The sequence below is a fragment of the Lepus europaeus genome, chromosome 18, assembly GCF_033115175.1.
Source record: "Lepus europaeus isolate LE1 chromosome 18, mLepTim1.pri, whole genome shotgun sequence".
Lineage (NCBI taxonomy): Eukaryota > Metazoa > Chordata > Mammalia > Lagomorpha > Leporidae > Lepus > Lepus europaeus.
Window position 1 is genome coordinate 44,507,220 of NC_084844.1, and position 25,855 is coordinate 44,533,074.

At 42.5% G+C, this 25,855-nt stretch overlaps 1 protein-coding gene and 1 pseudogene across 3 annotated transcripts in view; both read left to right on the forward strand.

Moving 5' to 3' along the window:
* The window catches only part of TAOK1 (TAO kinase 1), a 155,187-nt gene that overhangs the window by 90,214 nt on the left and 39,118 nt on the right, over positions 1-25,855 (forward strand). For 2 of the 3 annotated variants that reach the window (XM_062175210.1, XM_062175209.1), the window contains 6 exons: positions 117-208; positions 6,431-6,524; positions 9,528-9,609; positions 16,921-17,088; positions 19,992-20,195; positions 23,139-23,273. In XM_062175210.1, the coding sequence (XP_062031194.1) occupies positions 117-208; positions 6,431-6,524; positions 9,528-9,609; positions 16,921-17,088; positions 19,992-20,195; positions 23,139-23,273 (775 nt within the window). Of the gene's footprint in view, positions 1-116; positions 209-6,430; positions 6,525-9,527; positions 9,610-16,920; positions 17,089-19,991; positions 20,196-23,138; positions 23,274-25,855 lie in introns of those variants that run through there. The other variant, XM_062175211.1, reaches the window with a different exon arrangement.
* LOC133747176 (nucleophosmin-like) lies at positions 4,558-5,470 on the forward strand (annotated as a pseudogene).

Sequence of the window (25,855 nt, forward strand, 5' to 3'; positions counted from 1 at the left end):
TATTATGTCCAGGTGTATTGATTGGAATTCAAACCATGTTCTCCAAGTTGATGGTTATTAATTTTTAAAGAATTATATACATTTTTAAACTTTAAATGCATATTTTATATTTTTAGGATGGCCCCAGAGGTAATTTTAGCCATGGATGAAGGGCAGTATGATGGCAAAGTAGATGTATGGTCTCTTGGAATAACATGTATTGAACTAGGTAAGTATTGTTCTTTACTATGGATTAAGTTTTGATACATATTTTGTCTCCATTTCTGTACCAAATTGTAGATTTTTATTTTATCTGTCAATTCCTAAGAAGAATTAATGTATTAAAATTTTCATTTCCATTGTCTGGCAGTTTTTATATATATTAGATAGGTGTATTTGTTAATTAGAACAGCACACTTAGTGGCACTGGCTCTATGGAGAAATGATTGATCTAGAATCTGGAGTAGGGAAGTACAAGATAAGCTTGAGACACATTAGTATGGCCAGAAAGCTAAGAAGTAAGCAAATAATAGGGCAAAAATGGCCGGCGCCATGGCTTAATAGGCTAATCTTCCGCCTGTGGCGCCAGCACACGGGGTTCTAGTCCCGGTCGGGGCGCCGGATTGTGTCCCACTTGCCCATCTTCCAGGCCAGCTCTCTGCTATGGCCCGGGAGTGCAGTGGAGGATGGCCCAAGTGCTTGGGCCCTGCACCCTATGGGAGACCAGGAGAAGCACCTGGCTCCTGCCATCGGATCAGCGCGGTGCGCCGGTCGTGGCGGCCATTGGAGAGTGAACCAACGGCAAAGGAAGACCTTTCTCTCTGTCTCTCTCTCTCTCTCACTGTCTACTCTGCCTGTAGAAAAAAAAAATAGGGCAATAATAATAATGGAGACAATATAAAGATCATGATAAATGATACATTACAGCCTAATTTCAATAAAAATCTGTGAATCCATAAAATAAAAACAATTTTAAAGTCTTCTGATAAATAAGATATTCATATAGATGCACAGTACTTTATCACAAAATGCTTATTAATGAAAAAGGAGAAACTTCAGCATGAAGATAATGAACAAACAGACTTTTTTTTTTTAATTTGTTTATTTGAAACTCAGAGCTACAGAGAAACAGAAGAGAGACGATTCTTCCATACACTGGTTTCCTCCCCAAATGACTTCAGTCGCTAGGGCTAGGCCAGACTAAAGCCAGGAGCCAGGAGCCAGAAGATTCATCTGGATTTCCCACGCGAGCACATCTTATGCTGCTTTTCCAGGCCACCAACAGGGAGCTGGATCAGAAGTGGAGCAGGAGCCAATGCTGTGGCTTAGCAGGTAAAGCCACTGCCTGCAATGCTGGCATCCCAAGTGGGCACAGTTTCAAGTCCTGGCTGCTCCACTTCTGATCCAGCTCTCTTCTATAGCCTGGGAAAGCAGTGGAAGATGGCCCAAATCCTTGGGTCCTTGCAGCCGTGTGGAAGACACAGAAGAAATTCCTGGCTTTGGATTAGCACAGCTCTGGCTGTTGAGGCCAATTAGAGAGTGAACATCAGATGGAAGACCTCTCTCTCTCTCTGCCTCTCCTTTTCTCTCTTTGTAACTCTGTCTTTCAAATAAATAAATAATTTTTTTTTTTTTTTAAAAAGAAGTAGAGCAGCCAGGAGTTGAATTGTGCCCATATGGGATGTCAGCATCACAGGCATATGCTACACTGCCCCCAGATATCATCAGTAATGGGATCACTCAATGTCACGTTCAACCTGGTAGGCTATAGTGAGCAAAATATAGCACTACTTTGGTGAAATTCTTGCCAAAGATATATAACCCGAATCCAGTCATAGGAAATAACAGACAAACTAAGGGTATATTCAAGAGTTCTTTATATTTCAAAATTGTAAGAGTTATGATTTCAACTTTTACCTTAAGAAACTAGAATAAGAGACTGGCACTGTAGCATAGCACATAAAGCCACTGCAGTGTCCACACTCTTGTGTGTGTCTCTCTCTCTCTCCCCCCCCCCCCCCCGACTCTCTCTGCCTCTCCATAACTCTGCCTTTTAAATAAACAAATAAATTTTTAAAATTTTTTTTTTTTTACAGATAGAGTTAGACAGTGAGAGAGAGAGACGGAGAGAAAGGTCTTCCATTGGTTAACCCCCAAAATGGCCGCCACGGCCAGAGCTACGCTGATCTGAAGCCAGGAGCCAGGTGCTTTTTCCTGGTTTCCCATGCGGGTGCAGGGTCCCAAGCACTTGGGCCATCCTCCACTGCTTTCTGGGCCACAGCAGAGAGCTGGACTGGAAGAGGAGCAACCAAGACTAGAACCCGGTGCCCATATGGGATGTCAGCGCCGCAGGCGGAGGATTAACCAAGTGAGCCATGGCGCAACCCCACTAATAAATCTTAAAAGAAAGAGAGACAGAGAGAGAGAGGAAGAAACCAGAAGAAGGGGCCAGTGCTGTGGCTTAGTAGGCTAAGCCACCGTGTGTGGTGCTGGCATCCCATATGGACAACAGTTTGTGTCCTGGCTGCTCCACTTCTCATACAGCTCCTTACTAATGGCCTGGGAAAGCAGCGGGAAGATGGCCCAAGTCCTTGGGCCCCTGCATCCATGTGAGAGACCTGGATGAAGCTCCTGGCTCCTGGCTCTGGATCTGCCCAAGTCCATCTTTGTGACTTCTTGGATAGTGAAACAGCTGATGGAAGACCTCTCTCCATCTCTCCCTCTCTCTGTCTGTAACTCTGCCTCTCAAATAAATGATCTTTAAGAAAATTTTTTAAAAAGGCAACTAGAATAAGCAGAAAATGGAAACCCAAAATAAACAGAAGAAATAGAATAATAAAGATCAAAACATGGGCCAACATTGTGGCATAGCCACTAAAGGTGCTGCCTGCGACACCAACATCCCATATAGGCACCAATTTGAGAACTAGCTGCTCTACTTTATACCCAGTTCCCTCGTAATGTGTCTGGGAAAGCAGTGGAAGGTGGCCTGAGTGTTTGGGATCCTACCACCCTCATGCAAGACCAGGAAGAAACTCCTGGCTCTTGGCTTCTGCCTGGCTTAGCCCTAACTGTTTCAGTCATTTGGGGAGTTAAGCAACGGATGGAAGATCTCTGTCTCTCCCCCTCTCTCTTTAATTCTGGCTTTCAAACAAATAAATAAATATTTAAAAAATAAATGAAAAAGCAAAGCAGAAATCAGTTGCATAGGAAATTTAGTGAAATTAAATACTAATTTTTTGAGAAGATCAATTAAAGTGGTAAACTCCTAAACATATAGAGCACCAAGAAAAAGAGATACAGGGGCCAGCTCTGTGGCATAGCCGGTAAAACCATTGCATGCAGTGCCAGCATCCCATATGGGTACTGGTTCAAGTCCTGGCTGCTCCACTTTCTTTTTTCTTTTTTTTTTTTTTCCTGACAGGCAGAGTGGAACAGTGAGAGAGGCAGAGAGAAAGGTCTTCCTTTTTGCCGTTGGTTCACCTTCCAATGGCCGCTGCGGCTGGCGCGCTGCGGCCAGCGCACCGCACTGATCCGAAGGCAGGAGCCAGGTGCTTCTCCTGGTCTCCCATGGGGTGCAGGGCCCAAGCATTTGGGCCATCCTCCACTGCACTCCCGGGCCATAGCAGAGAGCTGGCCTGGAAGAGGGGCAACCGGGACAGAATCTGGCGCCCCGACCGGGACTAGACCCCAGTGTGCCGGCACCACAAGGTTGAGGATTAGCCTGTTGAGCCACGGTGCCGACTGCTCCACTTTCAATCCAACTCTCTGCTATGGCCTGGGAAGGCAGTGGAAGATGACCCAAGTCCTTGGGCCCCTGCACCCACGTGGGAGACCTGGAAGAAGCTCCTGGCTCCTGGCTTTGAATCAGCCCAGTGGATGGAAGATCTCTTTTCCCTCTCTCTGTCTCTGTCCCTCTGTAACTCTGCCTTTCAAATAAAATTTAAAAATCTTTAAAAAAAAATCCACACACAAATTACCACTTACCATGTCTATCTCTTCCCCCTTTCAAATAAATAAATATTTTAAAGAAGAAAAGAAAAAGAGATAGAGATTTCCTTTATCAGGAATGAGAGGTAATAGTCAGTATAGGTTTTACAGATATTAAGAAGATAATTTAGGAAATTATTAAAAAGAATAAAGATAATAGAGAAATAACATTTGTCTGTCAGTTTCACAACTCAGATAAAATGGACAAGTTCCTAGAAGGATGCAAATGATCAAAGCTTTTGCTACACTATTGAGATGTTGGAATGAAGAATGGGTTTTGGAATTTATGTAATAGACATCTATCAGTATTAAATTACTATAGTATCTTTCCTTAGGAAAGTGTTTTTGTTTATAGAAAATATGTACTCAAATATTTAGGGATAGTAGGCCATCAGTTCAGAAATTTATTTTCAGTTGATTCATTTGAGAAAGTTCTTGAGCTCTATTTAAAGTTCTTTTTTTTTTAATTGTTGTTAAGATTGGTTCAAAATGAGAAATATTTTAAAAACAACTTATTTGCCTGGTGTGATTTTGTCTTGTGTGGCTATTCTTTGCAACAGCAATGTTTATCTCTATGTACTACTCCCCATGAAAGATTTGATGGATAAGGACATGAGTCCCCTGAGCTCCAGAACTATTTTTGGTTGTAAACTAGAGGTTGACAAAGATTATCCTTTAAAGTGGACAGTGATGAAAATGAGCACCAGTTATCTTTAAGAATGGTTGATGTAGGCACTGGTACAAAGGATGAATTGCTCATTGTTGAAGCTGAGGCTGTGAATTATGAAGGCAGTTCAATTAAATTAACACTGGCAACTTTGACGACAATGATTTCCCTTGGGGGTTTAGAAATAATACCACCTGTGATTTTAAGTTTGAAATATGGTTCTATGTATATTGGTGTACAGCATTTAGTAGCTGTGGAGTAAGGTGCAGAATCAAAAGGTGAAGAGAAAGAGAATGAAATTTATTATTATATCTGGAAAGCCATCTTCTGGAGGTGGCAGCAGAGTACCACAGACAAGTGTAAAGCTTGCTACTGTGAAGATGATGAGGAAGAGGAAATTGAAGAAAAAACTCCAGTGAAGAAATCTATACAAGATACCCCAGCCAAGAATACAGAAAAATTAAGCCAGAATAGTAAATACTCAAAACCATCAAACTACGATCAAAAAGTCAAGAATCCTTCAAAAAATAGGAAAAAACTTCTAAAAATGAGCTAGTTCTGTAGAGCACATTAAAATGAAAATATAAGCAAGTATAGAAAAAGGTAGTTATCTTCCCAAAGTGGGAGCCAAATTCATCAGTTTCTTTGTGTGTGTGAAGAATTGCTTTCTGATGACTGAACAGGCTATTCAAGATCATTGGCAGTGGAGGAGATCTTTTTAAGAACGTAGTTTAAGGGGCTGGTACTGTGCTGTAGTGGGTTGTACTGCCACCTATAATGTCAACATCCCAAATATGGTAGTCCTGGCTGCTCCACTTCCAATCCAGCTTCCTGTTGATGGCCTCGGAAAGTGTAGAGGATAATCCAAGTGCTTGGGGCCCTGCACCCATGTGGAAGACCAAGAAGAGGCTCCTGGCTCCATTGGCCTCACTCAGCCCTAGCCGTTGCAGCCATCTGGGGAGTGAACCAGCAGATGGAAGATGGAAGTTCTCTCTCTCTGTAACTCTGCCTTTCAAATCAGTAAATAAATAACTTAAAAAGAGAGAGAAAGAATGGTTTAAACAGTTTGTTGAAATTTTCCATCTTATTTCATCCTGTAACAGCTGGTATCTGGCTGTCCTTTTTATGATGCAGGGTAAGAACTTCACCTACCGGGGCCGGCGCCATGGCTCAACAGGCTAATCCTCCGCCTAGTGGCATCGGCACACCGGGTTCTAGTCCCGATCGGGGCGCCGGAATCTGTCCCGGTTGCCCCTCTTCCAGGCCAGCTCTCTACTGTAGCCCGGGAGTGCAGTGGAGGATGGCCCAAGTCCTTGGGCCCTGCACCCCATGGGAGACCAGGAGAAGCACCTGGCTCCTGCCTTCGGATCAGTGCAGTGCGCCGGCTGCAGCGCGGCGGCCAATGGAGGGTGAACCAACGGCAAAAAGGAAGACCTGTCTCTCTCTCTCTCACTGTCCACTCTGCCTGTCAAAAAAAAAAAAAAAAAAAAAAAAGTTACCTACCATGATTGTTAAATGTTGTCCAGGTTCCATTGCCAAGAATGTGTTGTCCAAAATGCCGGTTTAAGTTGTAAAGATGGAACTCTGCCTTGTTGGTTTTGAACATTTATGGAATATAATGATAAGACACATTACTAGTGGTAGTCAGACATGAAAATGGTGGGTAGACAAAAATACACATTGGAAATAAACTAAGTATTTTAATAAAGTGGAAAAAATCATAGAAATAGCATAGTTCAGTGCCTTTACATAACAAGCACATGTTTTAATAGGAAAGTTTTATTTCTTTTACAGCGGAAAGAAAGCCTCCTTTATTTAATATGAATGCAATGAGTGCCTTATATCACATAGCCCAAAATGAATCCCCTACACTACAATCTAATGAATGGTGAGTATTGCTGAGAGATATATTGCTCAGTATTATATAAATGAAATGCTTTTTATAATCTGGTATCAAAATCATTTAATTTAAATTATGCAAAATGTATTAGCTGAAAACACATTAGAATAGGTTTATTTTTTCTTTTCTTGTCATGTCTGTATTTCATACCATATAGGAGTATATCATTCAGTTCAGAAAAAAATGGTAGATGATGTCATGGATGCAAAAAGTAGATTTTTACAAAAATTACCTTTCCTGGCCGGCGCCGCGGCTCACTAGGCTAATCCTCCGCCTTGCGGCGCCGGCACACCGGGTTCTAGTCCCGGTCGGGGCACCAATCCTGTCCCGGTTGCCCCTCTTCCAGGCCAGCTCTCTGCTGTGGCCAAGGAGTGCAGTGGAGGATGGCCCAAGTGCTTGGGCCCTGCACCCCATGGGAGACCAGGAGAAGCACCTGGCTCCTGCCATCTGAACAGCGCGGTGCGCTGGCCGCAGCGCGCCTACCGCGGCGGCCATTGGAGGGTGAACCAACGGCAAAAGGAAGACCTTTCTCTCTGTCTCTCTCTCTCACTGTCCACTCTGCCTGTCAAAAAAAAAAAAAAAATTACCTTTCCTTTGAATTTTATGAGCATGTGTAACCCAATAATAAAACAGCATTTATAAGTTTTTAAATTTATCTTATTTATTTAAATGACAAATCTAGCGTCCACTGGTCCATTTCCCAAATGCCTACAACAGCCAAAGCTGGCCCAGGATGAATCTAGGAGCTAGGAACTCAACGTAGGTCTCCCATATGGGTGGCACGAACCCAGCTATTTGAGACATAACCTGCTACCTCTTTAGGGTATACTTTACCAGAAAGCTAGAATTGGGAACAGAGCCAGGAATTGAACCTAGGCACTCTGATTTGGGATGTGTGTATCCGAAATAGTGTAATATATGTTGTCACAAAATATAGTGATAATTCCTTGGGAATGGTTTATAGTTTATATGTATAAAACATGGGTAAAATGATTTGACTTTGTCATCATTGCCAGATAATTAAAAACTTTTGGGGGGCTGGTGCTATGGCATAATAGGATAAGCCTCTGCCTTTGACACCAGCATCCCATATGAGTGCCAGTTTATGGCCTGGGAAAACAGTAGAGGATGGCCCAAGTGCTTGGGCCCCTGCACCCACATGGGAGACTGAAGAAGCTCCTGGTTCCTGGCTTTGGATCAGCCCAGCTCTGCTGTTGCAGTCGTCCGAAGAGTGAACCAGTGGATAGAAGGCCTTTCTCTCTGTCTCTCCCTCTCTCTGTCTGTAACTCTACTTCTCAAATGAATAAATAAAGTCTTTTTAAAAAAGAGAATTTTGGGATCATTTTAATTCTGATTATAAGAGTTATTATCCGTATTGCTCTGATATCCATTGTGTTCATTCATGCAAACTAATTTATGGAGAACAGACTGACAGTTTTAGGAAGTTAGGATTTTTATTAGTAGGTAAAAAATTTTATTATAAAATTAATTCCTCAGATGTACCTAGCATTTGAAAATTTCTAGGGGAATATCTAGCATATTTATTAAATACTTTAAAATTTAAAAATATGAAGAGGTTTCTAGAAGTTCAGAGACAACTGAAAAGATAATGCAAATTTTTTTTTTTTTAACTTTTTTGACAGGCAGAGTGGATAGTGAGAGAGAGTGAGACAGAGAGAAAGGTCTTCCTTTTGCCGTTGGTTCACCCTCCAATGGCCACTGCGGCTGGTGCGCTGCAGCCGGCGCACCGCGCTGATCCGAAGGCAGGAGCCAGGTGCTTCTCCTGGTCTCCCATGGGGTGCAGGACCCAACCACTTGGGCCATCCTCCACTGCACTCCCTGGCCACAGCAGAGAGCTGGCCTGGAAGAGTGGCAATCGGGACAGAATCTGGTGCCCCGACCAGGACTAGAACCCGGTGTGCCGGCGCCGCTAGGCAGAGGATTAGCCTGTTGAGCCACAGTGCCTGCATAATGCAAATTTTTTTTTTTTTTTTTTTTTGACAGGCAGAGTGGATAGTGAGAGAGAGAGACAGAGAGAAAGGTCTTCCTTTTTGCCGTTGGTTCACCCTCCAATGGCCGCTGCGGCCAGCGCATTGTGCTGATCCGAAGCCAGGAGCCAGGTGCTTCTCCTGGTCTCCCATGCGGGTGCAGGGCCCAAGCACTTGGGCCATCCTCCACTGCCTTCCCGGGCCATAGCAGAGAGCTGGCCTGGAAGAGGGGCAACCGGGATAGAATCCTGCTCCCCAATCGGGACTAGAACCCGGTGTGCCGGCGCCGCAAGGCGGAGGATTAGCCTGTTAAGCCACGGCGCCTGCCATTTTTTTAAAAAGATTTATTTATTTATTTGAAAGGCAAAGATAAAGGGAGAAATTGGGGGGGGGGGCAGATGTGGATCTTCCATCTTATTCACTGGCCAAATGGCTGCAACAGCTGGAGCTGGGCCACTTGGAAGCCAGAAGGATATAATCTGTTTTATTCCAAGATGGTGCTTAGATACTGTATCCTCTGGAGGGGAGGAATGTTTTATTCTGGCATTGCAGAACAGGAGAGGATAAACCCACTACTGCAGCCGTTTTTATTGTGCCCTCATGACCTAAACACCTCCCAGTACTGGTTGGGTTGGGGACTAATCTCACCAAGGACTCCAGAGGACAAAATCACTCAACCGTAACTTGGTACATCTAGATAATAAATGTGTTGAAATAAATGTGGAGTGAACTAGCAAATGAATGAAGCTCTGTGTCTAGTTCTCTTTACCTCTGCAAAAAAAAAAAAAAGAGTTGTAGCATTTAAATATGTGGGAGTGTGAGTTTTAACTAATCTGTTGAAGCTTATTTTTAGAAAATGATAAACGTTCACTTACTGCTTTAGATGGCTTTTTATGGATTTCCATAAAAATCTTTGATCTTTGCTCTGAGTACTCCCTTGATTTGTGGATGTATTTTTAAAGGAAATAGCAATATGTTCACTTGATACTTTCCTTTACAATAGGTCTGATTATTTTCGCAACTTTGTAGATTCTTGCCTCCAGAAAATCCCTCAAGATCGTCCTACATCAGAGGAACTTTTAAAGGTCAGTTCTATTTTTCTTTGAAAAGTGATTAACTGCTTCTACCATATCTAGGTAGAATATGTGGTTAAATATTTAAAGTAGTACTAAACAGCAAAAAATTTATATGTACATGCAAGAATATATTCATGAGTTTTAATTCAAATGGAACAATATCTTTCATAGTTGGTAAAACAGATTAGCATTGAATTTAATTTTTGTTTATTTAGAAAATATTTATTTATTTATTTATAGGATTTGTTTTTTATTTGAAAGACATAGTTACAGAGAGGCAGAGGTAGAGAGAGAGAAGGAAGTCTTCCATCCATTGGTTCATTCCCCAAATGGCTGCAACAGCTGGGCTGATCCGAAGACAATAACCAGGAGCTTCTTTCGGGTCTCCTATGTGGGTGCAGGGGCCCAAGACTTGGGCCACCTTCCACTGTTTTCCCAGGCCATAGCAGAGAGCTGGATCGGAAGTGGAGCAGCTGGGACTGCAACTGGTGCCCATGTGAGATGCCAGCACTGCAGGCGGCAGCTTTACTTGTGCCAAGTGTAGGCTCAAAAATATTTACTTTCTTCCTCATTTGAAAGGCAGAGTGACAGAGAGAGACTGGGATTGGGGGAGGAGAAAGAGATCTTCCATCTACTGATGTTCATTCCCCAAATGGCTGCAGCAGCCAGGTCTGGATTAGACCAATGCCAGGAGCTAGGAACTCCAACCAGGTTTCCCCCATGGGTGGCAGGGGCTCAAGCACTTGGGCCATCTTCCTGTGCTTTCCTGGGCACATTAGCAGGAAGCTGGATTGAAACTGGACTAGCTAAGGCTCATACTGGCACTACGACATGGGTTGCTGGTGTCAAAGGCAGTGCCTTAACCCTCTGTATATTACAACACTGGTCCCTGGATTTAATTTCATATCTGCCACACTTTATATATTGATCTGTCCAATATTAATATAATATGAATCCAATATAAATTATGTGATGTATTTACATAAATATATAAAAGAAAGTATTGAAAGTGGATGTAATACTTTTGTTTCCTTTTTTGCAAATATGCTTTTCCAACTTAGCTTAGAAAATATTTTTAAAATTCTGTAAATTCTATTCAATTTTCAGCAGGCTTGGTTGTCTTAATTTAAATACATGATTTCCACAAAAATTATTCCATTTAAATGTTGAACTTCTTAAGAATAGTAGTGTTGTGTTTATTATAGTTCTTTTTTTTTTTTTTTTTGACAGATAGAGTTACAGACAGTGAGAGAGACAGAGAGAAAGGTCTTCCTTCCGTTGGTTCACCCCCCAAATGGCTGCTACGGCCTGCGCACTGCGCCGATCCGAAACCAGGAGCCAGGTACTTCCTCCTGGTCTCCCGTGCGGGTGCAGGGGCCAAGCACTTGGGCCATCCTCCACTGCCTTCCCAGGCCACAGCAGAAAGCTGGACTGGAAGAAGAGCAACCGGGACAGAATCTGGCGCCCCAACCGGGACTAGAACCTGGGGTGGCAGTGCCACAGGCCTAGGATTGGCCTAGTGAGCCATGATGACGGTCAATTATAGTTCTTTATAGCATCTAGATTAGGTATTAATTAGTTGGATTTTATTCTTTTTGTGACTCTAAGGAATCTCTTTGATTTTTTTCATTGTAAGATTTAAGTAGACTATTTCTATACTAATATTTTAGAATTTTTTTTTTTTTTGACAGGCAGAGTGGATAGTGAGAGAGAGACAGAGAGAAAGGTCTTCCTTTTTGCCGTTGGTTCACCCTCCAATGGCTGCTGCGGCCGGTGCATCTCGCTGATCCGAAGCCAGGAGCCAGGCGCTTCTCCTGGTCTCCCATGCGGGTGCAGGGCCCAAGAACTTGGGCCATCCTCCACTGCCTTCCCGGGCCATAGCAGAGAGCTGGCCCGGAAGAGGGGCAACCAGGATAGAATCTGGCGCCCCGACTGGGACTAGAACCCGGTGTGCCGGCGCCACAAGGCAGAGGATTAGCTTGTTAAGCCACGGCGCCGGCCTAATATTTTAGAATTTTAAAAAAGTTCAACTTACCTTTATTTACACACATTAATTAAATCATGGCTAGAAAAATCTGATGGAAGCATTCATTTATGTGTTATTATTGAATATATATATATTTGGTAATACCATTTAGAAGCACAGTAAGTAAAAGAACAACATAGAAGTTTTAGTTATGCTTGGGGAATTCTAGACAGAAAACTCACAGTCTCAAAAACGAGGGCCTGAATAAATACACACTCACAGTAGCAACAGAAATTTTAATGTAACTAAAGATTATGTTAGTAAATAATAAATGAGACCTATATGTAAAAAACTATCAAACTTAGAAATATAAGAAAACTGAATATTTTTTAAATTAAGGCAAAATGACTATACATTATACACTTATACACTAAGACAAAAGGCAAAATGTGACTGGCTTTTTACATTTGCCCATTACAGACAAAAAGCTTAAAACTCTTAAAGTAATAATCCAGCCCAACAAGGTCAGTTATTTGGTGATTAGATCCTGAGTCTGTATAGTAACCATTTGCCTAAACTACAGTGTATATTTTTTACAGTCTTGTTTGAAATGATAGGAAGTATCTTATCAAGAACTCATTTTGCCTAATCATATTTCTATCACAGTCCATCATAATGAAAAAAATTAATATTAAACAATTTTAATATATGAAGTTCCTTATCAGAATTAAATATTGCAGATATCCATCTAGAATTCTGTTGACAGCTAAATAATTTTGGCACAAGCATTTAGTGAAATATCGTAGAGGTATTATGTTGATGAGTTTGAAATAGCAACACTGATTACAGTGGAAGTAGATTAAAATATTGTATAGTGACAACTCTTTATTTAAAAAAATTTTTTTTAATTTATTTGAAAGGCAGAGTTACAGAGAAAGAGAGAGAGATATTTTCCATCTGCTGGTTCACTCCCCAAATTGCTACGATGGCCAGGGCTGGGCCATGCTGAAGCCAGGAACCTGGAACTTCATCTTGGTCTCTCATGTAGATGTAGGGGCCCAAGGACTTGGGTCATCTTTTGCTACTTCCCCAGGCTCATTAGCAGGAATCTGTATTAGAAGTGGAGCAGCCAGGACTCAAAACCAGTGGACATATAGCATGCTGGCATTGCAAGTGGTGGCTTAACTTAGCCCCTATTGAAAACTTTCTGCATAGAGAAGAAATAAATTTGAACTAACAGAAAGTAAGAATTCAGGGATATTTCATGGAACTTAAGTGAGGGCATATGTCTTTTTGTAATTTCTAGGGTAATTCAATGTAACAATGATAACTCTAATGGTCTGGCATTGTGGTACATACAGTGAGTTAAGCCGTCACTTGCAAGCCAGCATCCCCTATTGGAGTACTTATTCAAGTCTTGGTTGTTCTGCTTCTAACCTAGTTCTCTGCAAATACACCTGGGAAAGAAGTGGATGATGGCCCAATGTGGCACAGCCAGTTAAACCTAGTTCCTACAATATCTCATGGGAGCACCAGCTTGAGTTCTAGCTCCTCCACTTCCAATCCTAGCTTCGGCATGGCCTAGCTCTGGCTGTTTTGGCCATTTGGGGAGTGAGCCAGCTGATAGAAGATCTCTCTTCCTCTGTCTTTCCTCTCTCTCTCTCTCTCTCTCTCTCTCTCTCTCTGTGACTCTGCCTTTCAAATAAATAAATCTTTTTTTAAAAAAAAAAAGTTTTTATGAAATTTGTGGAAGAAGGGGTTTTGTGCAGCAATTAAAGACCATGTTTACAATGTTCATATCACATATTGGTGTGCTTCAGTTCATGTCCCAGCTTTGCCCCTGATTCTAGCTTCCTGCTAATGCACACCCTGGAAGGCAGCAAGTGATGGCTCAAGTTTCGATCCCTACCACCCATGTGGGAGACTTGGACTGAGTTCTGAGACTTCAGAACTGGCTTCAGCCTGGCCTGGCTCTGGCTGTTGCATGCACTTGGGGAGTGAACAAGCAGATGGAAGATCTCAATCTGTCTGTGTCTCTTTGCATTTCAAATAAACAAAAACAAGTAAAATAAAAAAAAATTTTTTTAAGTACAGAGGTAGTTATATAGAGTATATGAGGATATTTCAGAAAGCTTATGGAAAATAGAATTAAATTAATTTTTATACAGCCGGCGCCGTGGCTTAACAGGCTAATCCTCCGCCTTGTGGCGCCGGCACACCGGGTTCTAGTCCCAGTTGGGGCGCCGGATTCTGTCCCGGTTGCCCCTCTTCCAGGCCAGCTCTCTGCTATGGCCCGGGAAGGCAGTGGAGGATGGCCCAAGTGCTTGGGCCCTGCACCCGCATGGGAGACCAGGAGAAGCACCTGGCTCCTGGCTTCGGATCAGCGAGATGCGCCGGCTGCAGCGGCCATTGGAGGGTGAACCAACGGCAAAAAGGAAGACCTTTCTCTCTGTCTCTCTCTCTCTCTCAATATCCACTCTGCCTGTCCAAAAAAAAAAATCTCTAAATTAATTTTTATACAATTTTTCATAATATTTTGAAAGTACATATTATAAAAATTATGCATGGTTTTTAAAAACTATTTTGCACCAAAATAAACTCATAATTTTAATTCTATATTTTGAAGTACCTTATATGTATTTATAAGTGATATTTTTATAAATATCGGCACATATAAATATGTGGCACAGTAGGTTAAGCCTCCGCCTATGGCACTGGAATCCTGTATGGGTGCCAATTCTAGCCCCAGCTGCTTCTCTTCTGATCCAGCTCTCTGTTATGGCCTGGGAAAGCAGTGGAGGATGCCCCAAGTGCTTGGGCCCCTGCACCCACGTGGGAGACCTGGAAGAAGCTCCTGCCTCCTGGCTTCAGATCAGCCCAGCTCTGGCTGCTGTGGCCATCTGGGGAGTGAACCAATAGATGGAAGACCTTTCTCTCTGTTTCTCCCTCTCTGTCTGTAACTCTACATCTCAAGTAAATAAATAAAAAATCTAAAAAAAAAAAATTTATAAAGATCAGAAATACAATTATATAATACATTTATACAATTATATAGTAAATATCAGAAGTATAATATAGTTAGGCCAGCGCAGCAGCTCACTAGGCTAATCCTCTGCCTGCGGCGCTGGTACTCCAGGTTTTAGTCCTGGTTGGGGCGCCGGTTCTGTCCCGGTTGCTCTTCTTCCAGTCCAGCTCTCTGCTGTGGCCTGGGAAGGCAGTGGAGGGTGGGCCAAGTGCTTGGGCCCTGCACCCACATGGGAGACCAGGAGGAAGCACCTGGCTCCTGGCTTCAGATCGGCGCAGTGCGCTGGCTGTAGCAGCCATTTGGGGATGGTGAACCAATGGGAGGAAGACCTTTCTCTCTGTCTCTCTCTCTCTCACTGTCTAACTCTGCCTGTCAAAAAAAAAAAAAAAGTATAATATACTTAGATAGCTGTATGTTATAGGCATTATTCATTATAGGATTGTAACTCTAGGTTCTGACCAAGGATACATTTGCAGTAATTAAGAAAAAAAGTTTCATGGGGCTGATGTTATGGCATAGCAGGTTAAAGCTACCACCTGCAATTCTGGCTTCACATAGGAGTGCATATTTGAGTCTTGACTGCTCTACTTCTTTTTTTTTGTTTGTTTTTCTTTTCTTTTCTTTTTTTTTTTTTTTATAAAAACACCTTCATTTTGCTCAAAAAGGGCAGTCTTCTTTTTTTTTTTAAGGATTTATTTATTCAGGGGCTGGCATGTGGTGCAGCAGTTTAACGCCTTGGCCAGAAGCACTAGTATTCCATATGGGCACCGATTTGAGACCTGGCTGTTCCACTTCCTTTTTTTTTTTTTTTTTTTTAAATTATTATTTATTTATTTATTTATTGACAGGCAGAGTGGATAGTGAGAGAGAGAGAGAGAGAAAGGTCTTCCTTTTTGCTGTTGGTTCACCCTCCAATGGCCACTGCGGCCGGCGCATCTCGCTGATCCAAAGCCAGGAGCCAGATGCTTCTCCTGGTCTCCCATGCGGGTGCAGGGCCCAAGGACTTGGGCCATCCTCCATTGCCTTCCTGGGCCATAGCAGAGAGCTGGCCTGGAAGAGGGGCAACCGGGATAGAATCCGGCGCCCTGACCGGGACTAGAACCCGGTGTGCCAGCACCGCAAGGCGGAAGATTAGCCTGTTAAGCCACGGCACCGGCCTGCTCCACTTCTAATCCAGCTCTCTGCTGTGGCCTGGGAAAGCAGTGGAAGATGGCCCAAGTCCTTGGTCCCCTGCACTCATGTGGGAGACCCAGTAGAAGCTCCTGGCTCCTGGCTTCGGATTGGCGCAGCTTCGGTCGTTGTGGCCAATTGAGGAGTGAACCATCAGATAGAAGACCTCTCTCTCTCTCTCTGCCTCTCCCCTCTGTGTTACTTTGACTTTCAAATAAATAAATAAATATTTAAAAAAAAAAAAAAAACTATTGGAAACAAAAGCCAAAGAGAGCACAGAGAGAGGAGGAGAGACAGAGAGAGAGAGGTTTTCTATCTGCTGGTTCACTCCCCAATTTGCCACAACGGCCAGAGCTGTGCTGATCCAAAACTAGGAGCCAGGAGCTTCTTCTGGGTCTCCCACGTGGGTGTAGGGGCCCAAGGACTTGAACCATCTTCTACTGCTTTCTCAGGCCATAGCAGAAAGTGGGATCGGAAATGGAGCAGCTGGGTCTCAAACCAGCGCCCCTATGGGATACCGGCACTACAGGCGGCGTTTTAACCCGCTATTCCACTGCGCCAGCTCCAGCCGCTCTACCTCTGATCCAGCTTCCTACAGATGTGCCTGGGAGAGCAGCAGGAGATGGCCCAAGTACTTGGGCCCCTCCCACCCATGTGGGGAGACCTGCAAGGAGTTCCAGGCTCCTGGATTCGTCCTGTCACAGCTCCTGCCATTGTTGCCATTTGGGGAGTGAACCAGCAAGTAGAAGATCTCTCTCTGTTTCTCTCAAACTGTGCCTTTTGAATAAATGCAAAATAAATCTTTTCATAAAGCAAAAAATAAAAGCAGAGTGAGAGAGACACTCAAATGGCCACAATAGTCAGGGTTGTGCTGGGTGGAAGCTAGGAGCCCAGAGCTTCATCTGTATCTTGCATGTGGTTGTAGGGACCCAAGTACTTGGGCCATCTTCCACTGCTTTTCCAGGCACATAAGCAAGGAACTGGATTGGAAGCAAGGCATCTGGATCTCTAACCAGCACCAATATGGGATGTTGCAAGTGGTGACCTAATCTGCTGTGCCGCAATGCTGACCCTCTAACTCTGCCTTTGAAATAAATAAATCAGTCTTTAAAAAGGAAAAAGAAGTTCCAATCTGACCTTTACCTTCTGCCCTCTTCAGCACATGTTTGTTCTTCGGGAGCGCCCTGAAACAGTGTTAATAGATCTCATTCAAAGGACAAAGGATGCAGTAAGAGAACTGGACAATCTTCAGTATCGAAAGATGAAGAAACTCCTATTCCAGGAGGCACATAATGGACCAGCAGTAGAAGCACAGGAAGAAGAAGAGGTAATACCTTAAAAAAGACTAAAATATTGAATTATTTTTATTGTTCTTTCCTTAAGTAACTTGCCCTTCCATGAATTTGCCGATCCAAAGCCAGGAACCAGGTGCTTCCTCCTGGTCTCCCATGTGGGTGCAGGGCCCAAGCACTTGGGCCATCCTCCACTGCCTTCCTGGGCCACAGCAGAGAGTTGGACTAGAAGAGGAGCAACCGGGACAGAATCTGGCACCCCAACCAGGACTAGAACCCAGGGTGCCAGCGCCACAGGCGGAGGATTAGCCTAGCCACGGGGCTGGCCCCAAGTATTTTTTCTTAACACTGGTCCTACAAGATCCCTGTCTTTATGTTAGATTACAAGCTCTAAAACCTAACCCCTTTTTGATGCACACTCGCATAGTAAGTGCCCTGAGAAGCCTTTTTTTTAAAGAAACATATTCAGCCATTTAATCTGATCCTTATCAAATTTATTGGCCACAGAGCCCTTTTTGATTGAATTATCTAGTTCCTTAGAACAAGTTTTTAGAAGTTCTTGAAATTGCAGGCTCTGAAAGGTGACTTTACTCAAAGAGAAGTTGTTAGAAACTTATACATAATCTAATGTGTCGTCATGACTACTTGATTCCTTTATGTTCTACATAATTTAATTCCATCTATACTATTATAAAATGTTCATTTTACAGATGAAGAGAGCAACCTTCAGAGTGTTTAATTAGTTGTCAGCAGACACACATGAGTTCAAATTTATCTTTCTGGTTCTGCAGGCTTTTATGTTGCCTTTTGAGTAGAAATACAGATTTGCAAAAAATGTTATAGAATTTCCTCACAAGGAAATATACAAATAAAGTACACTAAATGGGAAATTATCTTTTATTTTCCTAATAGCTTTTCTTCTTTGTGCCATCAGAGTTCTACATCTTTGAGTTTTTTTGGTTGCTTTCTAGTAAGACATCACTTTGTATTCTGAAACAATGCACAATAGTTACTTTACTTTTCAATAGCATTAAATAATTAATGAAGTATAAAATACAAAACTGTTAACAGTTTTTGTTTATTTTTAGTAATTATGACCAAAAATTACAATTTTTCATGTATGAAATAGGTGATAAAGTTATAGTATTAAAATTCTCTGTGATTGAATTTTTAACGATTTATTTATTTATTTGAAAGTTACACAGAGGCCGGCGCCGTGGCTCACTAGGCTAATCCTCCGCCTGCCGCGCCGGTACTCCGGGTTTTAGTCCCAGTTGGGGCACCTGTTCTGTCCCGGTTGCTCCTCTTCCAGTCCAGCTCTCTGCTGTGGCCTGGGAAGGCAGTGGAGGATGGCCCAAGTGCTTGGGCCCTGCACCCACATGGGAGACCAGGATAATCACCTGGCTCCTGGCTTCAGATGGGTGCGGCGCACTGGCTGTAGCGGTCATTTGGGGGGTGAGCCAACGCGAGGAAGACCTTTCTCTCTGTCTCTCTCTAACTCTCCCTGTCAAAAAATAAATAAATAAATAAATAAATAAAAATTAAAAAAAAAAAAAAAAACAAGAAAGAGTTACACAGAGAGAGAAGGAGAGGCAGAGAGAGAGAGGTCTTCCCTCCACTGATTCACTCCCCAGTTGGCCACAACATCCAGAGCTGTGCCTATCAGGAACCAGGAGCTTCTTCCAGGTCTCCTACGTGGGTGCAGGGGCCCAAGCCCAAGGACTTGGGCCATCTTCTACTGCTTTCCCAGGATTTAGCAGAAAGCTGGATCAAAAGTGGAGCCGCCAGGACTCAAACCAGCACACATATGGAATGCTAGCACTGCAGGTGGCGGCTTTACCCACTATGCCACCATTCTGGCCCCTGTGATTAAATTTTTTTTTTTTTTTAACGCAGTCTCTGTTAGGCTATGGGTAGAAGAAAAATAAAAAGTCTCTTTAAAGTCCCTTTATATATATACCACATGTCTGTATTTATTATAAATTCTGTGTATATTACTGATTACTGGTATGGTAAGAGTATTAGAGTATTGGTGCCCAGAAATCATGGCTACTTGGTTACTTCAGGAAATTGTTATTTTTTTAAAAAAAAAAGTTTTATTTAATTTATTTGAAAGTCAGAGTTACAGAGAAAGGAGGAGAGATTTCTGTCTAATGTTTCACTCCTCAAATGGCTTCACCTGCTGGGGCTGGACCAGGTTGAAGCCAGGAGCTTGGAACTCCTTCCATTTCTTCCGCATGAGTGGCTGGGACCCAAGTACTTGGGTTGTCTTTCACTGCTTTCCCAGGCACATCAGCAGGGAGCTGAATCAGAAGCGGAATAGCTGGGACTTGAACCAGCACTGATATAGGATGCAGATATCCCAGGTGACAGCTTAGCCCCTGTGCTACAACACTGGCTCCTGGTAACTTGTTCTTGTGATTATGTTTGAGTATTACATAGATATGTAATATGTAATTCTTAGTTTATGATAGCTATGAATGAAAATTAAATTATTTGGTGGTAGAAGGGTAATCTAAAGACTATTTTCAGAAAAAAGGAAGAATCTACTAAAGAAAGGCTTTTTAAAAATGTAATAGCATTTATAACTTTTTTTCTAAAGGAGGAATTTGAGTTAACTGAGAATCATTAAGCAATAGCAGAGTCTGTATAGCCCATGGGATGTGTTGTGGATACTATACTTTGGAATCATCCAAAACTGATCAACTGACTTTAAACAGTTGGATGAACTTATTTGTTATTTACTTGTTGATCATTTTTATTTGTTATCAATCAACTAACAGTTGCTAAACTTCTTGATCTTGACAAAAATATTTCTCACAACAGACCTCAAATTTTCTTTCTAAGGATTGTGTGCCATGTAGTATGCTAGTTGTTTATACAAACAAGAATGCAGAAGAGATACAGATGATTGAACCCTATTCTCTCTTTCTATTAGGAACAAGATCATGGTGTTGGCCGGACAGGAACAGTGAATAGTGTTGGAAGTAATCAGTCTATTCCTAGTATGTCCATTAGTGCCAGCAGCCAAAGCAGTAGTGTTAACAGTCTTCCAGATGCCTCAGATGACAAGAGTGAGCTAGACATGATGGAAGGAGACCACACAGTGATGTCTAACAGTTCTGTCATCCATTTAAAACCTGTGAGTATTTGATATTGGTGAAAAGATTTCAATTTTGATTAGCAAATTTTTTGTCTGGTTGTTCTAAGAGAAAGAGGTTGTCTTTTTACTTTGAAGTTTCAGAAGTTTTGGAACTTATTTTATCATTGAAAGATTTCTTTATCTGAAAGAGTTACAGAGCAAGAAGGAAAGACAAAGACACAGACAGACAGAAATAGTCCACCATTGGTTCACTACCCAGATAGTTGCAAACTAAATGAGAATGCAAGAGCTTCATCTGGTTCTCCTGTGTGGGTGGCAGGGGCCCAAAACATTTGGATTATGTTCCTCTGCTTTTCCCAGGCCATTAGCAGGGAGCTGAATCAGAAGTGGAGCAACCAAGATTCAAACTGGTGCCCATATTTTATGCCATTGTTCTAGGCTGCAACTTTACCTCCTGCCTCACAATGCTAGCCTCAAAAAGTTTGGAGCATTTTGAAAAAATCATCTACATTTGGAAAACTAAGATTTTGAGGATACAAAAAGAATGTGGAGCTGTCTTAAAATCTTAGAAGATGAAATACAGCAATATTGTGTTGTATAATATTTGAATGTGGAAAATAAGATATTAAAAATAAGATTGTTAACACATGAAATTCATAGTAATGGTATCTTTAGAGGAGTGGGAAAAACAGTTGAGATGGTTGATGATGAAAAGTGACTTTTGCATTATCCATAATTACATTTTTAATATAAAAGTATTACTGGAAAATGACAAATTGTGGTCTTAGGAAATGTGAGTGCTTGCTATATTTGCAGTTTTGAGTGAGAAATTTTAAGTTTTCTCAAAAATACTAGAAAGTTGGGTAACTCCTTTTGGTTCGCAAGAATGATTCCTTTTTGAACTTCAGCTTTCAGTATTATCTAAAAAGCTTTTAGACACAGTAGCTAAAATGCAGATATCCATCAACATGCATATAAATAAGCAAAATTTTGATATATGTGTCCGATGGATTATTACTCAGCTATAAAAAAGAATGAAGTTCTGTTACTTGTTGTGATGTGGATGAATCTCAGAAATATGCTAAGTAGTATAAACCAGACAGAAAAGGACATAGTATATAATAAACATTTAACTTGTCTGGAATAGACAAATTCATAGAAATAGAAAGCAATTTACTGATTACCAGTGGTTGTGTGAAGACTGAGATAGAGAATTATTTCTAATGGATAAAGTTTTTATTTGGGGTAATCACAGGCTTTAGAAATAGAGCTCATGGTTGTGTAGCACTGAGAATCTAATTATCACCACTTAAAATGGCAGATCTCTTGTTTTACTGTGCGCGCACGCACACACACATACACATAGACATACATACATACACATATGTGCTCAAAAGCTATTAGGAATGATTTGGTTAAGTGATACTATTATTTAGGGCAAAGCCATGTTTAGTTTGTATATTCTTAGCCAATCATAAAACAAAGTTGTTTCCACAAGTAGTTCATTGCTGCTTAGCTGACTTCCTCTTCATGTAAGGACCTGAGGTACACAAAGACATTAGCCCTTAAATTTTTTAAATGTTTAATTATTTGAGAGGCAGAGAGACAGAGCTCCCATCCGTTGATTCACTACCTGAATGCCATCCACTGACAGGGATGGGCCAGGCAGGAGCCAGGAGCCAGGGAACTCAGGTCTTGTACATGTGGCAGGGAATCAATAACTTGAGCCATTACTAATTGTCTTCCAGGGTATGTATTAGCAGGAACTTGGAATCAGGAGCTAAGATTTGAATCTAGGTACTCAGATATATATGCCAGTGTCCCAAGCAACAACTTAGCCACTAGACCCAATGCTCACCCTTGCTTTGAAATTTTTTTTACATTTATTTTTTTATTGCTTATCTTGAACAGACAACAAAAGTATTATGAAGAAAAATTGCTTCTGAAATCCAAGCGCCTTTGAGTAGTTTATCAATATTAGTTAGAATTTTGGCTACATGTTTTATTATCTTTGGTTTTTGGTTTTTTGTTTTTTTTTTTTTGACGGGCAGAGTGGATAGTGAGAGAGAAAGACAGAGAGAAAGGTCTTCCTTTTTGCCGTTGGTTCACCCTCCAATGGCCGCTGCGGCCAGCATATCGCGCTGATCCGAAGCTTGGAGCCAGGTGCTTCTCCTGGTCTCCCGTACGGATGCAGGGCCCAAGGTCCTTGGGCCATCCTCCACTGCCTTCCCAGGCCATAGCAGAGAGCTGGTCTGGAAGAGGGGCAACCGGGATAGAATCTGGTGCCCCGACTGGGACTAGAACCTGGTGTGCCGGCGTCGCAAGGCAGAGGATTAGCCTGTTGAGCCACGGCGCCGGCCTTATTATCTTTGTTTTAAAGTTATATTAAAGCAGTTCAGTTTTGCATGTAAAGAATAGGATATAAATCTAGCCTTGTATATTTTCAAATCCTCAATTTTTGTACTGTTTCATTCACTATGGAAATTTTTTAAAACTTTTATTTTATTTATTTGAAAGACAGCAGAGTTAGAGAGATACATCTTTGATCTGCTGGTTCACTCCCCAAATGGTCACAATGGTTGAGGCTGGGCCAAGCCAAAGCCAGGAGCCAGGAGTTTCATCCAGGTCTCTCATTTGGGTGTAGAGGCCCAAGCACTTGGGCCATCCTCTGCTGCTTTCCCAGGCACATTAGCAGGGAGCTGGATTGGAAGTGGAGCAAATGGGACTCAAACCAGGGCCCATATGGGATACTGGTGCTGCGGGTGATGACTTAACCTACTAAGGCGCAGTACCAGCCACAGAAATAATTTTTCATAATTCTAATTATGTTGAAAGTAAAAGACAGCATTCCCATGTTTTATTTTTGCTTTTTAAAATTATGTCTTTGAGATTTATTGATCAAGTTGTTTTTTGATTTTAATTTCTATGAGGACTCAAACTGTGTTTTTCATCTTACATAATATTGTCTCTTTCTTTGTACAGGAGGAGGAAAATTACAGAGAAGAAGGAGATCCTAGAACAAGAGTATCAGATCCACAATCTCCACCCCAAGTATCTCGTCACAAATCACACTATCGTAATAGAGAACACTTTGCTACCATACGGACGGCATCACTGGTATGTACTATTTCTCTCTTGGACTATATATATAGTTACATACCCACCGTGGCCCTAACCCCACTTCTTTTTTTTTTTTTTTTTGGACAGGCAGAGTGGACAGTGAGTGAGAGAGAGAGAGAAAGGTCTTCCTTTTTGCCGTTGGTTCACCCTCCAATGGCCGCTGTGGCCAGCGCATCTCGCTGATCCGAAGGCAGGAGCCAGGTGCTTCTCCTGGTCTCCCATGCGGGTGCAGGGCCCAAGGACTTGGGCCATCCTCCACTGCCCTCCCGGGCCATAGCAGAGAGCTGGCCTGGAAGAGGGGCAACCGGGATAGAATCTGGCGCCCCAACTGGGACTAGAACCCAGTGTGCCGGCACCACAAGGTGAAGGATTAGCCTGTTGAGCCACGGCGCCGGCCTCTAACCCCACTTCTTAGATGTTTATTACTCTAGGAGACCCAGCAATCCCTTTCATGACCTTTTGAAGATCATTGAACTGGAAAATTATAACCTTATTTCTCTTAAACAGATCAATATATAACTGCATTATTCAATACGTATTATGTACCATAATTCATTTTACCTTTTTCTGCCTTCGGATTCCTTCATACAATAAAATGAACATATCTTTAGCATTCAAATAGAAGAGGTGGTTTGTTTTTTTTTTTTTTTTTTTTGGACAGGCAGAGTACACAGAGACAGAGAAAGGTCTGCCTTCCATTGGTTCACCCCCTAAATGGCTGCTACAGCTGGCACGCTGCACTGATCCACAGCCAGGAGCCAGGTGCTTCTCCTGGTCTCGCATGGGGTGCAGGGCCCAAGCACTTGGGCCATCCTCCTCTGTACTCCCGGGCCATAGCAGAGAGCTAGACTGGAAGAGGAGCAACCGGGACAGAATCTGGCGCCACAACCGGGACTAGAACCCGGTGTGCCGGCGCCACAGGCAGAGGATTAGCCTAGTGAACCGCAGTGCCGGCCAGAGTTTTTATTTATTTAAAGACTTTATTTATTTGAAAGTCAGAGTTACCAAGAGAGAAGGAGTGGCAGAGAAAGAGAGAGGAGGCAGAGAATCCATCCTCTGATTCACTCCCCAGATGGTCACAACGGCCGGAGCTGCACCGATCCAAAGCCAGGAGCCAGGAGCTTCTTCCATGTCTCCCACATAGGTGCAGGGGCCCAAGGACTTGGGCCATCTTCTACTGCTATCCCAGGCCATGGCAGGAGCGTTTTTAATATGGTCTGGATACAAATACTACATCCCATATACATCTTTTTTTTTTTTTTTGACAGAGTGGACAGTGAGAGAGAGAGACAGAGAGAAAGGTCTTCCTTTGCCGTTGGTTCACCCTCCAATGGCCGCCGCGGCGATCTGAAGGCAGGAGCCAGGTGCTTCTCCTGGTCTCCCATGGGGTGCAGGGCCCAAGCACTTGGGCCATCCTCCACTGCACTCCTGGGCCACAGCAGAGAGCTGGCCTGGAAGATGGGCAACTGGGACAGAATCCAACGCCCCGACTGGGACTAGAACCTGGTGTGCTAGCGCCGCAGGCAGAGGATTAGCCTATTGAGCTGTGCCGCCAGCCCCCATATACATCTTACAAATATTTTTTCTCCGTCTGTAATTTACCTGTTCCTTCTCTACTGTTTTGAATCATAAATTAAACATTTTAAATTAAGTTTGAGGGGCTGGTGCTGTGTCATAGAAGGTTAGGCCTCCACCTGCATTGTTGGTGTCCCATATGGGTGTATTTAACTGCAATAAAAAAAAATTGTGAAAAGTAATCCACTTTAAACAACCCAATTTAAAATTAGGCAAAGGGCTTGAACAGACATTTCTCTAAAGAAGATACACAATGGGCCAGCATTGTGACATAGTGGGTTAAGCTGCCACCTGCCACACTGTCATCCCATATGGGTACCCTTTCGGGTTCCAGCTACTCCACTTCCAATCTAGCTCCCTGCTAATGTGCCTGGGAAGGCAACAGAAGATAGCGTAAGCCCTTGGATCCCTGTACCCACATGGGAGACCCAGAACAGGCTCCTGGCTTCAGCCTGTCCCAGCCCTGGCCATTGTGGCCATCTAGGGAATGAACCAGCAGATGGAAGACCTCTTTCTCTCTCTGCCTTGCCTTCTCTCTAACTCTGCCTTTCAAATAAATGAAATAATTCTTAAGAAAAAAAAAAAAAGATACGCAAATGGAAAAGGAACATATGAAAATATCAGTAGTTATTAGAAAAATGCAACTTAAAACCATAATGAGGCACCACTGCACACGCACTAGAATGCCTGTACTTAAAAGAAAACAAGATGAGAGGTATTGTAGGGCATATGTAATTCTTCGACATTGCTAGTAAAATGGGTTAGCCATTGCTGCAAAGTTAATGATTCCTCAGAAAGTTAAACATAGTTTCTGTATGACTCAATAATTTTACTCCTAGGTATATACCCAAAAGAATTTAAAACATTATCAAAAGGATGAAATAAAACAAGTGTTGGCAAGAGTGTAGAGAAATGGGAACTCTTGTATATTGTTGTATAGCCTTTATGGAAAACAGTATGGAGATTCCTCAAAAAACTAAAAATTGAATTACCATATGATCCTT